The sequence below is a fragment of the Calonectris borealis genome, chromosome 4 (assembly GCF_964195595.1).
Source record: "Calonectris borealis chromosome 4, bCalBor7.hap1.2, whole genome shotgun sequence".
Classification (NCBI taxonomy): Eukaryota; Metazoa; Chordata; class Aves; order Procellariiformes; family Procellariidae; genus Calonectris; species Calonectris borealis.
The window spans coordinates 70,774,135-70,790,936 of NC_134315.1; the positions used below are offsets into that span (position 1 = coordinate 70,774,135).

Genomic DNA, 16,802 nt, shown 5'->3' on the forward strand with positions numbered 1-16,802 from the left:
TAATGACTCAAGGCTTCTCTCATGTGAAATCGGTTGCAGTCTCCTAAACTCATTGTTACATGCAGCCAAACACAAATGCCAGTCGGGGGAGTGATGTACAACTCTAATTAATGACAGAGGGTACAGAGCTGCAGGAGAGTCAGATTCAGTGTTCAAAAACTAGGGCTGAGCTGAACAGATATTTCTTAAAGCTGTGCACTGAAGGAAAAAAAAAAAGTTTTCACCCCTGATACTCACTTGCATGGCTTAAGATGAATCAAGATACAAATCAAAGCTTTTTGAAGGTTAAAGGAAACCTGTTAGGTGGTGATTTTCAGAATGAATTCGTTGGACTTTATATAGTGCTGGGATTTTGTTGAGCTGATTTTTGCAAGCACAATGGAGGCTTATTTGAGATTGCCAGGTAGGTACAGGTTAGCTTCACAGAGCAACTACCCAAACGCGCCATGTGTCTGCATAGGCAAAATTTTGGGAGGAAAGAAGCTGTGAGTAGGAAAACTGAGACACTGGTATATGTTCTGCCTGTGATATTGTACATAGGTGCTGTAGAAAAGTTGGTTTACATTCTTTATCCTGTGGACATGAAGCCAGCCGTGATTTGGCTCAAGGCCCAAATTACGACCCATTCAGCGATGTTGTGGTACTGTCACTATGTCGAGGACACTGCATTTTTTTGAAACGGAAACTTCTTGAAGTATTTTGGTTTTATTTCTGCACCTGCCTTCCTATTATGACAATAGTAGTTGCATATGTGTGTTTAGTTTACAGGGCAAAGTTAACAAAATGCCTTGATTTTAATTTCTCCCAAACACAAAAAATGCCATGCCTAACAAGCAGATAGCTGTTGTCTAACAAACAAAACCGATCAGATAAAATGTGAACTGACTACTCTCTATGGAAATGTATGGCTGGATAAACAAATACTAACTTAGTGTTTGTAAGAGTCTGTTCTTACAGAATTTCAAGTTGTCTGAAGTTCTTTGAGACAAACTTTGCCTCTCTGGCTGACATATTGAAAACTTGATCTGAAAGAATGCCTCTGACAGGTGCCATAATAATTGACAGAATGTAAAGCTTCAGGAAACTTTGAAAAGAATAAATATTTTGTATCTAACCCATCTAATTTGTAAACAAAAAGTTCAGATGGATAACTAATAAGCAAGAGATGACAGATTGCCAGGTTAGTTTCAGATGAACCTCTAAGCCTTTTCAGATTTGTATGTCCTCTTTGTGCAGCTAACACTGGAAGACAAATATTATACCAATTCAAATTAATTTGCAGATACATTGAATGGTAGGTTTTAATTGGTTGGATTTTTTTTTTTTTTAAAAAAAAGAAAAAAGTCCTAAGCTTTTAAATATGGGATTGTTTCCTGATTATGGCTCTTCAGCAGCACAAAATCAGTAGGAATAATCCACATTTTTTCAATGGCAGTTTAACCAGAGCAGTCTAGTAATCTAAACTTGCTTTCCTTTAATTGCTCTATTATATTAGTACCCCTCAGGAGGAGAGGGGATATACCAAGGGCCGTGTCAGAGCATGCAATTCTATTTAATTCTTGTTGATATACTTTGGATGGGAGTTTACCAGGGAGTGCCTGTGATTTAGAGATACTCCTTTGTTAGATCTGAAGTAGAGATTTAAGGATCCGGAAATAACTCTGTGGTGTGCCCTGTAAATATTGGTGTAATTATAGAATCTGGTTACTTTTCACTGTTTTTTTTGGTTATTATGTCTTGCCATTGTCTTTCTGAGGTACAACGTAATATTATGGAAGTGTTTTTAAAGGAATATTCCTGTATTTTTCTCAGTTATTTTGTGGAGGGCTGGCATACATCTACAATTCCTCACTGTTGACAAACCGTGCTCTGCTTTTTCTATCTCCCCGCCGTTGTGCCTTAATAGTGATTAGGGACGCAAGTTACAAACGTCTGCAAAAGAAGTTGTTATTTTGATTGTCCTTTCTTCTGTATAAAGGTGCCCTAAACTGATGACTGAGTGTTTATTGTAGATGTGTGCACCTATATCTAATCATCAAAACCTGAACAGGTCAATTTGTAGAATTGCTTCAATGCTGACAATGTACAAAACTGATGTTGGCAGAGGAATTTAGTTGCTAGAGACTTGGGATTGCAGTTTCCAATGTGGAATTTATAAAAACAGAACTGCCTTCTATAGATTTGGATGTTTCATTTTGCAATTGTAATGCAATGCCACTTGCTTCCAGCTTTCTCATAGGGTTGTGATGATGAACAGGCTAAAGTAGGCTATTGAATAAAACAAAAGCCATATTCAATAGTAGAATATTTCTTAATATTGACTATATGTTACAGTGTATCCAATTTTTTTTTTAAAAAAAAGCAAGCATACATGCTTTTTTCTTTGTAAATGAGAGTTAGGTATACTGATTGGTATTTTAGTAATTAATACTGATTTTTTTTTTTTTTAGTTGAATTACATTTTAAGTTCAATTTGGAGGATCTTTTTGCCGTGCCTTTCTTTTAAGAACAGCATAATATGGTTTTTTTCTTGGTTAAGGTCTATGGCTTTTTGTACAGGGCTAGCAATTACTACTTCCATTAGCTGCTTCCCCTGGGTGGTAGTTTGCCCTTTTTCCAGGAAGGTCCTCTTTAGCTTAGGTGATTTTGGTATGATTTCCAGTAAGTTACATGTAAGAAGCAGCGAAGGAAAAAAGATAATAGTGCTTTTTTATGCTCTCTGTAAAAATAAGGTCCATCTGTCTGAGATGCTCATCTTAGTAGACAGTACAGAAGTGTAAGCAGGCTACTTCAATATGAAACTAGGGTAATATCAATACCACTCGGATCCTTTGCCCCTGTAAGCAGGAAATTTATAGCGATGGAGCTAACCATACAAAAACAAGAACTAGGATGGAAAAGCATGAATTATACAGATTATCTGAGAGAATGTGCCTGTGGATGTCTGTCAATCATGCATTCTACAGACTTTCTTTACACATGGACAATATATTTTTCTATCAATCTGCTTTATTTAGCTGTCTTATTTTCCTTAATCTTGTGCCGGACCGAATCTATTTCCTTTAAATAAAGGAGATAAACCATAGTTATTTTTGGAAAGTTCAAAAAAATAACTCCAGTCCAAGACTCCATTAAAGAAAGTCCCCCCAACTTCCTTCCCTCCTAACACTGTCCCCCAAGCACCTTGTAGTTCAGTGGGCCAGAAGACACGTAACTGCGCTTCAATAGTAGTTACGTTCACAATGCTTAACTAACTAGAGAGAATTTGAAAGCAGCACACTAATTTTTGCAGTCATTTATGTACATATAACTTCCTTGGCAAGTGATGACTATAAAATACAATATATTTAGCTGCTTTTCGCTATTAAAATTCAGTATAAGTCTGCCTACAACTAGTTGTACTTGGTCTCCGTCCTGGAATTGTTTCTTGGCTGCTTCATGTCACGTTATCCACCACAGGTGGCAGGTGAACAACGGCTTGGCTTTATAAGCTAGGAAAATCTCCCGTACAGTTGAGGCGAAACTTGTTTTGACATTGAAGGGTAATCAACAGTACATTGAAATCATGAAAACTGAGAAGGAATTGAACAGCACAAAACTTTGTTTATTTACCATAGAATGCAACAGAATGTTATTTACCAGTGGACTTGTTCAAAAACGGTATTGATTGCAATAGGCTCCACTGTGAATTCACAGAATAAACATTTCTATGCAAGTACAACAGTTTTGTGCTTGCGTATTTCAAAATACATTGCGTCAGTGAAGAAAATTATTTTATGACAATCTGTGTGTTAGTCTGTACTAATTGCATTTGTTGTGTGTTATGCATTGGAGAAAGGGGCTGCCTGCTAGACTGAAAGTCATGCAGTTTGCTTTTCAGGCAGTCACTCACTTCATCATTTATAATTAACACAGTTATGCAAATACACAGTCTGCTTCTCTCTTTCTTTCTGTTCTTGAGACATTTCTTTTTTTTTTTTTTTTTGAAGAAAGGTATGGCCATGGGAACCAATTAGCAGGCCTAAATTTGCATATTCAACATGCAGCAATGAGACTTGATGAAAACAGCATTGGAGGCAAATGGCTGATATTCTCAGTCCATCTAGCTCACCTCTTTTCCACCGCTAGCTTGTTACCTTCTTTCTCTACGCATCATAGAATCATAGAATCATTATGGTTGGAAAAAACCTCGAAGATCGTCGAGTCCAACTGTCAACCCAACACCACCATGCCCACTAAACCATGTCCCTAAGTGCCTCATCTACACGTTTTTTAAATACTTCCAGGGATGGTGACTCAACCACTTCCCTGGGCAGCCTGTTCCAAGGCCTGACCACTCTTTCAGTAAAGACATTTCTCCTAATGTCCAGTCTAAACCTCCCCTGGCGCAACTTGAGGCCATTTCCTCTCGTCCTATCACAAGTCACTTGGGAGAAGAGACCAACACCCACCTCGCTACAACCTCCTTTCAGGTAGTTGTAGAGCGCGATGAGGTCCCCCCTCAGCCTCCTCTTCTCCAGGCTAAACAACCCCAGTTCCCTCAGCCGCTCCTCATCAGACTTGTGCTCCAGGCCCTTCACCAGCTTCATTGCCCTTCTCTGGACACGCTCCAGCACCTCCATGTCCTTCTTGGAGTGAGGGGCCCAAAACTGAACACAGTATTCAAGGTGCGGCCTCACCAGTGCCGAGTACAGGGGCACGATCACCTCCCTGCTCCTGCTGGCCACACTATTTCTGATACAGGCCAGGATGCCGTTGGCCTTCTTGGCCACCTGGGCACACTGCCGGCTCATGTTCAGCCGGCTGTCAACCAGCACCCCCAGGTCCTTTTCCTCTGGGCAGCTTTCCAGCCACTCTTCCCCAAGCCTGTAGCGTTGCATGGGGTTGTGGCCCAAGTGCAGGACCCGGCACTTGGCTTTGTTGAATCTCATACAGTTGGCCTCAGCCCATCGATCCAGCCTGTCCAGGTCCCTCTGCAGAGCCTTCCTACCCTCGAGCAGATCAACACTCCCGCCCAGCTTGGTGTTGTCTGCAAACTTACTGAGGGAGCACTCGATCCCCTCATCCAGATCATTGATAAAGATATTGAACAGGACCGGCCCCAGTACTGAGCCCTGGGGAACACCGCTCGTGACCGGCCGCCAACTGGATTTAACTCCGTTCACCACAACTCTCTGGGCTCGGCCATCCAGCCAGTTTTTTACCCAGCAAAGAGTGCACCTGTCTAGGCCGTGAGCCACCAGCTTCTCTAGGAGAATGCTGTGGGAGACAGTGTCAAAGGCTCTACTGAAGTCCAGGTAGACCACATCCACAGCCTTTCCCTCATCCACGAGGCGGGTCACCTGGTCATAGAAGGAGATCAGGTTGGTCAAGCAGGACCTGCCTTCCATGAACCTGTGCTGGCTGGGCCTGATCCCCTGGTTGTCCCGGACATGGCCTGTGAGTGCCCTCAAAACGAACTGCTCCATAATCTTCCCGGGCACCGAGGTCAGGCTGACCGCCCTGTAGTTCCCTGGATCCTCCTTCTGGCCCTTCTTGTAGATAGGCGTCACATTGGCAAGCCTCCGGTCGTCCGGGACCTCCCCAGTTAACCAGGACTGCTGGTAAATGATGGAGAGTGGCTTGGCAAGCCACTTGGATGCCTGGGTTGACCTTTTATTGCCATAAGTATTAAGGTGGGCCCATATTCCTGATGCTTGTGATGGTGGTGGCTAGCTCCTTCCCTCGCATTTGAGGGTGATCCTTAAGGACTTGGGATGGTAAGGAAATCCATGTGTATAATAAACTTTAAATTAGTATTAGAAGCATTACAGTTGGACTTGGTGCTCTTAAAGGTCTTTTCCAACCTAAACGATTCTATGATTAGTAAGTAATTGTGGTTTTAAACCTGAGCAGATTTCATGATGGCTTCAAAAGTCTCTCGGTTTGGCTCAGCGAGTAGAACAACAATGTTGCTTTTAACACTGATAGAAGTATTTTTTTTAAAGTTCAAAACACACTGTTTCACTCAGAATCACCTCCACGAGGTTCATCAGAAGATGGGTCCTTGGTGACCCCAGCTTAGGTGAGTGCGGACTGTCACAGGATTATGGCTGTGGTAGGTGGAGTGAGCACTGCAGCGTGCAGTCATGTTGGACTGAACGGTTAGGGATAGCCTGAAACATTGCCAGCTTTGCTGCCGAAGCCTGCGTCCTGTGATACTGGGTTCTAAATCTGGTTTAGAAATCACTCTTCTAACACTTTGTCTCCTTTTCATTGGTCATATTCCAAATGCAGATGCTCTGTGGACAGGTATCGGGCGATTGATGCTCCTTGTCCCAGGCTGCTAAAAAACCCCCAGCAGTTTCCAACTCCATAAGCCAGCTAGAGTTTGAGCCATATATGGGCTTCTTCGTGTTCACACACTTTTTTTATTCTTATTGCTGTATTCCCCATCCCCACTGTCCCTACGCAGGTTTGTCAAGGTGTAATGTGAAGGTGTAATCCTTTGTCCTGGGGGTCTATAGTACCTCTGGTCTCGTGACTGTAAGCAATTTGGTGCAGGGACAGTCTTCACTGCACCAGGTGAGTGCAGAGTGCACTTTTCAGCTTTATTAAACTATAGCAAATAAGCTGATTCTATCCTAATGCATTATGAAGTATCCTAAAACTAACTAATTCTTCTCCTGATGCTCTGTTGAACGGGGGGTGTGTATGAGATTGTCTCCTACTGTCGGCGCAGGCGAATGACATGAAGTGTGTACATATATGTGTGCGTGTGTGTGTGCGCAATACTGTTTCTGTTAATGCAGAGTAAAATAATATAGATTTTTATCTTATTTAAGTGTGATCGCTAGGCTTTTTTTATTTTTCCCGCTGCATCACTTTTTTTTTCCTGTTTCTCACTTTTCATTTTCTTTCAAGTGAAATTTTAATCTCATGATGTTGCTTGAAAGTTTTAAATGCGTGCCATGTCTGTTGTTTGAAGACTCTCGTGCACCAGTGGTATTTTAAATTCACAATGTCTGACACAGCTAATGATGGTTTCTCCCTGGACATTTATAGAGCTTTTTGTTGATTTGTGTGCCTGTAGCATTCAAAAGAAATTTTGGGTTTTTTGTTTTTATATTGTGTTTTCATATTTCCATGTGGAAAGATAAGAAGAATGGAGGAAGGAGTACAACTACAAGGCAACAGTCCCACTGTTTAGTTTTATTCTGTTGCATTACCTTCCCTTGCAGATACTGCATGTTTCAGATTGTAATATTACATGTGTGTTAGACCAGAACAGCAGTTATTTTGAGAAGAAAATAATTGAAAAAATTGATATAAAGTGAAATTAGGTCAAACATATTTTTTAAACTTGTATGGAGAAAGCTTCCAAATACATATTGCTGCTGGTGCAGGCAAGCAGTGCAGTGCTCACTGCCGTGCTGAGGCCAAGCCTCTAATAACAGCAACAAGGGGGAATATTTAGTGTTCTAAAGAAAGGGAGACAAGGACTGAGAAAGCGTAACTGGCATTTCCATTTCTATTTTATTTTACTTGAGCAACATGCCTCGTTGGCTTGTATCAGTTCATTTTCTCAACATTTGTTTATACTCTTAATTTACCCTGATGTAATTTTAAATCAGATCTGTTTTATGTAGTTCAGTCTCAAACTTGCAGGTCTCTTTGGCCTTAGAAAAATGTGTTCCCTGAAAAAAGAATGGGTAGGATTTTACTTCTGGAGGTCAAGTGAATGCAACCTTTTCCTTTCAGACCAGGACAACAGCAAAATGCTGTTGCGTATTTAAGTCAGCCTGGTAACGAGGTCATCTACTTGCCACTTTGATCGGGACACGTTAAGCTGAAAAATTGTCAGTCTTATGGCAACACATTTCCTCTGATTTTTAAGTATATGTGATTTGCTACTATCTGTTGTATTCCCTTTCTCCTTGGCCATGCTGTAGTCCATTTGCTGAGGTAGCCTAGTTTGCGTGCTGGTTTGACACAGAAAGGAGAAAACAAATGGAGTCAAACCACTAAGCTGTAGCAACTCAGGGGAACGTTCTTCATTCAGAAGACACTTAAGTTGTTCTCATGCATTTCCAAATTATTATGTATTTTTACTCATGAACACCCTTTGGACATTGAACCCTTCTTCCTCATTACTTTTCTTTCTTTTGTATACTTTGTTAATTAATGTAGGCTTCTTTGATTGCAAGGCTATCTGGAATTGGTTCATTTTTAATTGTTCCTTTATTTTATTGTCAGTAATGGATTTGGCTTAGAGCAAATGAAGTAGTGACACATGTAAAATATGAAGAATTATGTGTATTTTGCAACGTTTTATATAAGAACGTATTTAATTTGTACAGTTGCAAGATGAGTGTATTCTACTGAGTCGCATATTAAAGCATAATGATTTGCAACCAAAATAATTATTTAAATTTGAAGCTTGGGGATAGCTATATTTTGAGACTTCACTGTAAAAAAATGGAAGTTTTGATTTAGCATGATAAATAAGTATCCGTGCCTGCAAAGACTAAGGTGCGTGCTTACCTTTAGTCAGTGTAAAGAGTTGGCATGCTCTGACTTAATTAAGGCCTTATACCGCATGCAGAACTACAGATTATGTAAAATTGTGGGAGCTCAACACAGAGAGAGGGTTCTCCCGCCCGGGGCACGAGTGAGCACTCTGGGAAAGCCTGCCCATGGCAGAAGGCGGCACGGCAAAGCTGAGCTGGGCCTGCCCTGCCTGAGGGCGGGAGACAATGCGCGTCGGCGCGGTGTTGCACGGGGGTCTCGGCGCTGGAGCGGGAATTGGCTGGCAGAGCCGGCCTGGAGGGATGCCTCTGCATAGCACCGGGCCGTGCTCGCGGGCATAGCAGCGGGCCAGCGCTGTCTTTCTCCTGGTTGGTGACATGAGGAGAAGGGTGTTTGGGCGATTTTTCCTTCCTTTACTAATATAATGTGAGGACTATTTTTTGAACTTCTGGAAGGGTGTCTGAGTTGAAGGGGTGTTTTGATGTTTTCCTGCAGCGAGGATTGCCCTAGGAATGTGGCAGTTTTTAATGGAAACACTTTTTTCTAATATTACTGTTTCTGAAAGTCTTTTTTTCTTTTTTATTGCCAGCCCTCTAGTCCCTCTTCTATGTATTCCTTTGTCCTGCTTCATCGCTTTTCATCTTCACTTCTGAGGTTATACGCAGTATTGCCCCAAACCTATTTGTTTTCATTCTTCTTCCTCTCTGTCCTTTTGCAGTTCTGCTAACCTTATTCCTGTCATTTCCTTTTGCCAATTTTTTGCTTGGTGGCTGTTGTTATACTTTCCTCATTATTATTATTAAATGATCTGTTACTCTACTTTCCTTCCTTTCCTAAAACCCAGCTGTTCAGAATAAGCCAGGGGAGATAGACTGTGCCGTTAGCCTCGGTGTTTTACTACCAGGGAAAGCTGAATTCAGAATCTTTTTGGAGTTTAAACCCTTGTTTCTTCCAAAAGGTAGTGAGCAGTACTCTTTATTTGGAGATGTAAATCTGAATTGCTATTTATTTTTGCCTGATTGGAAGTAAACTATTTGTGGAGATGATAATAAAGGTATTCACCTGGAACTATATTATCTTCTCCCATATAGTTAAAGAAATGGGACTGATTCTGAACAATTACTCTACGGAGGGACTACAAAAGGAAAAGTGATATTCAGATTAGTTTCATTATTTCGGTTTAGCAGGAGGCTTATTAATATCCTGAGCATGACCTTTCTTCGCAGATTACATTAGGGAACAAAGCAGTGTACCGTGCAGTGAGATTGCAGGTTGTAAGTGGGGTATTGGTGCAACATGTTACAGCCCTTTCTCTGTCAGTCCACGGGCAGAATAATGTCTAGAATGAAAACTTGGCAATGTTCGTGGGTTCTTCCACCATTTATAGCGCTTACCCATCCTCAGTTTCATGCTAAAACTTCCATTGCTATAAAGAATTTGGAGAAAATCCAATATGCCTTATTGTTAACATTTGCTTTATGATTGTAAATAATGAGTTCAATACAGGTGACTGCAGCTATACAGAATGGAGAGGGGACTAAAGGTTTACTGAAAATATTTTTACTGAAAGAATGCAATGCTGCAGATGACCAAATGTCATGGGGTTTTTTTCCAGGACTTCTGATGGTGGAAAGACGGTTGGTACCATTGAAGTCAATCTTGTGAAGATGGGAGAGCTAGAGGATGGGGAAACGGACCACATCACATCAGACGCCCAGGATCAAAAGGTAGAAACTCAGTTCATTGCACAAAGTTAATTAGAATGATCAGCTGTACCAAATGCCTAAATTACTAATTCCAAATTGGGTTAAGTGCTTAACCAAAAATTTCTGGAATAAAGTACTATGTACAGTTAATATCCCTAAAATAAAAATCGTTTTTCATGAAAATGTACAGAGTAATACTCTATCCTGAATTTCCTAGTTCCTCCCCTTCTTTAGGAAAAAAAGAGCTGATTTTGACCTCAACTGACCATATTTAATCACTCCTGATCAAAAAAACTGTCCATAGAGTCGCCATAAATCTGACTTCTTTTTCCCTTGGACAGTTCCTCTGTTTTCTGCCCTTGAAGTCCTGTTCACGTGGATTTTTATGTGCAACCTGTGCCCACAATACTGAAAACCTGGGAAGAATGACAGACAGGCAAGCCAAAGAAGAGGTGAATCCCCTTGCAAAGGGGCAGGTTCAGCTGCATTTCATGGGAGCACACAGTGGTGGGGAAAATCAACGGGAGGGATGGCGCAGCGATGGTGCCTCGGAGTGCTAGCGTAGGGCAGTGTTGACCAGAGGGTGTATGTAGGGATTCTCAGTTGGGGTGCTCATCATGTGGGACAAAAGGAAGGACAGAAGGGCTCAGAAAGAGCAAAAATGCTCTTAAGTAGGCAGGTTGTTGCAGGCAAAAGCGGTGGAGCCTGGGGAGGATATGGGAGGAGTGGATTTGAGAGGAATGGAGAACCAAAGGAGGGAGGGTGGAACGGATGGGCTGTCTATCATGACAAGAGGTTTGGGCTTGGGAGAGATGCAGAAATGACTGCTCAGAATGAGGAAATCAGGGTTTGAATCATTTGCAGTTAATAAAAAGGTCTCTTTAACTGGGTCCCTATTTGATGGCAACTAACATACCTGTACAGAGTTGCCTTCTCCTGGTGTCTCTGCCTCTGCAGCCTCATTCTCACTGACGGAGTTTTTGCAGCCTAATGCTATGGTGTAGTGCTATACACTATGGTGTATTCTGCTTTTCATTTAAAAAAAAAAAAAAAAGTAACTTTAGATAATGCTACAGGGGATGTAAAATTAAGGACTGCGGTTTTTTTTTGTTTGGAAGTAACATATAAGAATATATTTTTGGAGAAAAGGGCGTTGTTCTGAATATGTTTTCTGCTCAACCAAAACAGTCTGCTTTTGGGCCAAACTCTGAGGATAGATTTTACACTTCTTTTTTCACCATTCTTCTCAAAGGACCTCAACGCCCTTTTAAAACAATGGACCAGTGGGACCAGTTCCAAAGAAGCCAACAAATGCTGTGAAGTCTTTCTGGTTTTGTACTACAAAACTTCCACGAGATATGCAACATGAACTGTTTTTTCAGCCTTCTCTTCCATTTTGCTTTTCTTCCATTTCAAAATGTGGAACGATATTTCTCACAATTATTTGAGATGTAATTAATGAGCTTGGGGGAGCCAGAAGGCTTTAATAGCATCTTTCTAGGGGGTTCTAATACTTGTCAAGAAAGACCAACCTTGTGACAGCTGTATTTTCTGTGGTCTTTAAAGGAGTCCTTAGTTTTTATGGATTAGTTGCATCATGGAGTCTTAGTTTATGTGTTCATAGTGAGGATGTAATTGTAAGAATGTAGAGTTATTGAATTACTTCAAAGAAGTAAGTTCTGAATTAGGTTTGCTAACTCATTAGATAAACTATGTGCAGGAAATTCCTTATGGAAGAGTAAGGTGATAGTTAAATTCAGTCTGAGATATCAACTGCTAGAGAGTACATCATGTCTTGCTCTTTGCTTTGAGCTCTGCAACAGAACATCTAGAAACTGGGGAAGCCCTGGGAATAGAGCTCCCTATCACCTTTAGAGGCTATCTGTTTTTTTTTTTTCTGACTGGAAGGAGGAGGAGCATTAAAATATACATCCTAGTATATTTAACATAGGTTTACACCAGTTGATTTTTCCATAAACTTTTTTTACTTTTATTTTGTACACTAATCTTATCAAAGAAATCTTCCAATTCGCTTGTATAACAAATGACTTTAATCACAAACCGAGAGCACATTTTAAAGACTTTCTGTGGTTCCTGCTTTTCCCTTGTTTAAAAATTCATGGAGTGCTTTCTGACGCTGTGCATGTCAAAAGAAACCTCTCTGAAAGCACAGAACTTGTCAAAAATGATTTTAACTTCTGCCATTGCATTGATAGGAAACCTGGTTTATTATGGAATAGCTGATCATATTTTGCCATTTTCTCTGCTATAATTCTGATTGTGTTACAGTATATTGGAACAGAAATATAAAGATAAAAATGTAAATCATAATTAAGGGTTGGGAAGTTATATTATTAGTGATGTTTTTCAGTCTGCCATTTAGAAACTGCTATGAATTTCCTTGTAACACCTGAATGTGTTACATCTGTGGTTGCATTTCTTTTGTAGTGTGCATTGGTTCGTGAATGTACAGCCACTGAAGGCATAAGTGGTAAAGACAACTTGCCTTCATTAAATGCAGGTGAGTATTCTAACATCCATAAAAGATGACTGTTGCAACACTCTATCGGATCCTGAAGAAATCACAAAGATTTGGGGCAGAGCTCTTAAATGGCTCTTCGAATGATGCACAAACGTTTAAGTTTAATATTTTAATGTTTTATATGTATTTGACAGTATCATTTTACTGAGAAACGTGAGGAAAACTTTCAGAAATGTCAATTATGCTTTCTGAAACACTGCTAAAATCTCCCACTCCTACATCTTTACTGACAGTCTTGAAAATCATTGAACAGTGACTTCAGCGGGCATGGAATTGGCCTCATAAGTTTTTGTCATGTCATTGCATGACATTCTATTAAAGTAATTATGCATTATTTGCAACTGCATACCCTGGAGAATTAATCTCTCTCATAACTGATGAAGTGGCCATTTCAGTTTGATCTGGAAGCTATATGTCCTAAAATGAAGAAAGCTGTTGGCAAGGCATTCTCAATTCTAGGTCAACTCTGGGCTTGAGTGTACAGTGTTGAATAGATCTATTGCTCTTTCATTATATTGAGAAATATTGCATGCTGATATGCTGCACCATAAAAGTTTTATTAGCCCAAGTTTATGAATCTCCATTACTCTGCCGTAACAATGTCACAAATAAGTTATATGGGTCATCTGAAACCACAGCGCTGTCAAGAATCCTGTGTATTTGCTGCATACAATTGAAGAGAAATGTTACTGAAGTTTTGAAACCGTTAAAAACCTTTACTGAAACTTTTTTGTATGACTTCACTGATACGATAGGAGACTTATTAGACTAGCTTTGCAGTCTGAAGGAAGCACTAGAAACCTCCAAAAAATAGGTTTTTACGTGTATGTATGAATGCTGTGATTTGTTGAGACTAGATCAGAAGCAGGGAAAAATTTTTTTCTTCAGAATAGCCATTTCTTTTCATTGGTTCAATGTGAGACTAGATATGTTTGTAGAAAGGATACTCATTGAGAATTACTAAATGCACAGGAACTACATCTGGCTCCGCAAATACCTGAACTGAAAATAGCTGGAGGCGGGGAGAGTATCTTGCATCTCTGGGTATCTATTTATGGTTCTTCTTGGAGACAAGATACAGAGCCGGTTGAACGATTTGGTCTAACTCAGGGCAGCCTTCCTTGATTCTGATTCTGTATGTTACCCAGATAAGTGGGTCTTAAAGAAATGACGTTTCTGTTCAGAGAAAATGTTACTGATTCACAACTGATTTTTTTTCAATTTGCTGCCTCCATTGGGTGGGTTTGATTGGAGTTTTTTGTTGGGTTTTTGGGGATGGGGAAATGCTGTAATTTGGGGAATGTACTTTGTTGGAACTGTTGGAACTTCCAAGGCAGATGTCAGTTTTATGAATAATGAAGTTTAGATCACTTTGAGTATTTGCACAGGATTCTACAGTATGTCTAGACAGCACTTAACACTTCTGCATTTATTGCTCTCATTTACAAGCACACAACATAAAACCGAAACCCCCACACTACCCAACATTGCTAAGGTTTATAAAGTCAAACATATCATGGAGTTTTTTTTGTCATTTTTTGTTTTTGAAAAGAGTTGAGGTGAAAGAGCAGAACTGCAGATGCATATACAAGAAATGACAGCAGGCAGGATATTGGAAAGAGTTTTCAGTCACGGGAAGTTCGTTCTAATAAATACTTATTCTTCAGTCTGTTTCCTGGACTTGTGACTTCCTCTTCTCACCCCAGCATTGCCTCCACTTCCCTGCTGACACCTGGCACCAGTTCCAGGTTTTGTCAGCCCCATCCTTTTCATTGAATTCCCAATTTCTTTTCTAGGAAAATTTTAGCTCTCCTTTTATACTCTCAGCCTCTTTGCCTAACCAGTCAGATTTCTTCCCCAGCCTGCCTCCATGACTGGGCTTCATGTGGGTCAAAGCTCTCTGTGTTGCCTTGGGGACTGTTTTTCTCATGTGGGTACCAGTGCTGCCCTTAAGCGTATTGTACCACACACCAGCTCTGCCCAAAAATGTATTCATCTGCTCTGTACGAATGACATGCACGGTTCTGTTGGTATTGGAAGCTGGGAAGGATGCAAGAATTTTCAATGAAGGTAGACCCTTGGTGCTCGTATGAGGCGTTAAGTTCAAGTTTTGAGTTTTTACATAGTGGGATTTCTCTCCCAAGGCGTATGTCATTATTAGATCTGGGTGGATTGCCATGGATATGGTGAAATGCACATCTCTCCAAAAGATTTACTGACAGAATTCAAGTCTATAAAGCACAGAACTTTCTGTTGCAGATTTCTGGCCTCATTCTGTGCAGCTGGACCATCTTAACTGAAAATTAAAAAAAAAAATCAGTTTACGCCAGACAAATTTCAGTGTGGCAAAATTAGAGGCAATCAAAAACAAGGACTGAAGGGAAAGGAACCATTTGGTTCCTTCTGCCATGTGGTAGAAGTATATTACAGGCAACCTGATAACATTGCCTGTACTACTTTCCCTGCTGTGTACATACAGAACTATCTACAGTGTGGTATATATTCCATATACGTATGTATTTAGGACATGTGTATACTGTTGTAAAGATTTCTGGTTCTTTCTGTCTCATGTTGTTTATCAGGCCTTCAAAACTATGAAACTGAAAAAATACCCCTATGTGAATCTTTAAGCCTGTAGGCAAAGATGCACATTGGCATTCTTCGGAAATTTAAATCTTAATATAAGGAACTCGCAGCCCTCAAGTGAGTTATGAGGCACTTATTGAGTGAGTGGGAATGAGTATCATATTTCACAGAGGCTTATCACTATTCCATTTATACCCCCAGAGATTGAATTTATATGTCTCAAAATTCAGTTATTTATTTACAACACTGGAGAGTTTGCCAATTGTTTGCATGTAAACATATTGTGCTTTACAATAAAAAAGAGAAAAAAAGTAATTGAAATTAAGCAAAAATTAAGAAAGCTGAAATTATTCTTCCTGAGATGGTATGCATAATACACCTACCCTACAAAGGAAGATATAAATGGAAACACTGTTTGTAAATTAGTATATGGCAGCAGTATGCTTTGGTCTATGTTCGATAGGGAACAAAAATGAAAACAGAGTATTCAATCTTTTATTAATTTTTTATTTTACTTGCAGGGGAAGCAGTGTGAAGGATATCGCGTGGAATAAAAAACACAGAGATCTTTAAATTTAAAAATGAGAATGTCCAAAAATATGGATGCTTAAATATATGGCATTGACTTTTAGGCTTCATGCTATAGAGAAAGACTTTTAAAATAGTTTTTTTCTCTTTCTAACCACTGCAGTTGATCTGGATTTGTTTTTTTTTTTTTAGTGCCGTTTCATGGTCACTGTCTAAATACAGGAAGGATTACCTTTATGAAACTTTCACTCATTTTAAGAACTACTTTTTATAAAAGCCAAATCTAGTCTTGCCATTCTTACTGTTTGGGTGGTTTTACATGCCTTCTGGATTTCTTTTTTAGACAACTTGTAATTAGAAAGCAATTATTGTTGTAATTGGAAAGGAAAATACATCTGAGATTTTTATGGAATCACATGACTTCAGTAGTTGTGTTTGTAAGAAAAACATAAAGTATTGTGCAGCTCTTATTGACAATCTCAAGCTTTAGCAATACTGCAAAAGGGAATTATTTGGATTCCATGTGAAAACAAAATTCCCAGGCTTTTTTCTGAGTTTGTAAATGAAATTTTTTTCATAAACCCATGGAGAGATGTTTTGGCTATTTTTTAAAACTTGCAACACACTTGAGATTATTCCCATCTGAAAATTCAGACTCGGAGGTAGTACCTGAAGAGTAATTCAGTAATTCTAACAATGATAAAAGTCGCAACTTCAATCCATATTTTCAAAGTCATTCCTAGTCTCCCTTGCTATCATGCTGGATTTTTTGTTTGGTTTTGGTTTTTTCCCGTGATGGTGGTGGTGATAGTGGGGAGATGGGAGGAAAGAGATTGTGGAGCTACGTATGTGCATTAGGTTCTCACAGACAAATGTGAATTTTTGAATGTAATAGATTCTGAGTGCAAATTTAGGGGCTATTCTTTGAAAAA

At 39.8% G+C, this 16,802-nt stretch overlaps 1 protein-coding gene across 4 annotated transcripts in view; it reads left to right on the forward strand.

The window, feature by feature from the left end:
* INPP4B (inositol polyphosphate-4-phosphatase type II B) overlaps positions 1 to 16,802 on the forward strand; it is a 294,823-nt gene that overhangs the window by 164,131 nt on the left and 113,890 nt on the right. For 3 of the 4 annotated variants that reach the window (XM_075150076.1, XM_075150077.1, XM_075150075.1), the window contains exons 10-11: positions 10,124 to 10,235; positions 12,663 to 12,735. In XM_075150076.1, the coding sequence (XP_075006177.1) occupies positions 10,124 to 10,235; positions 12,663 to 12,735 (185 nt within the window). Of the gene's footprint in view, positions 1 to 10,123; positions 10,236 to 10,555; positions 10,667 to 12,662; positions 12,736 to 16,802 lie in introns of all 4 variants that reach the window. The other variant, XM_075150074.1, reaches the window with a different exon arrangement.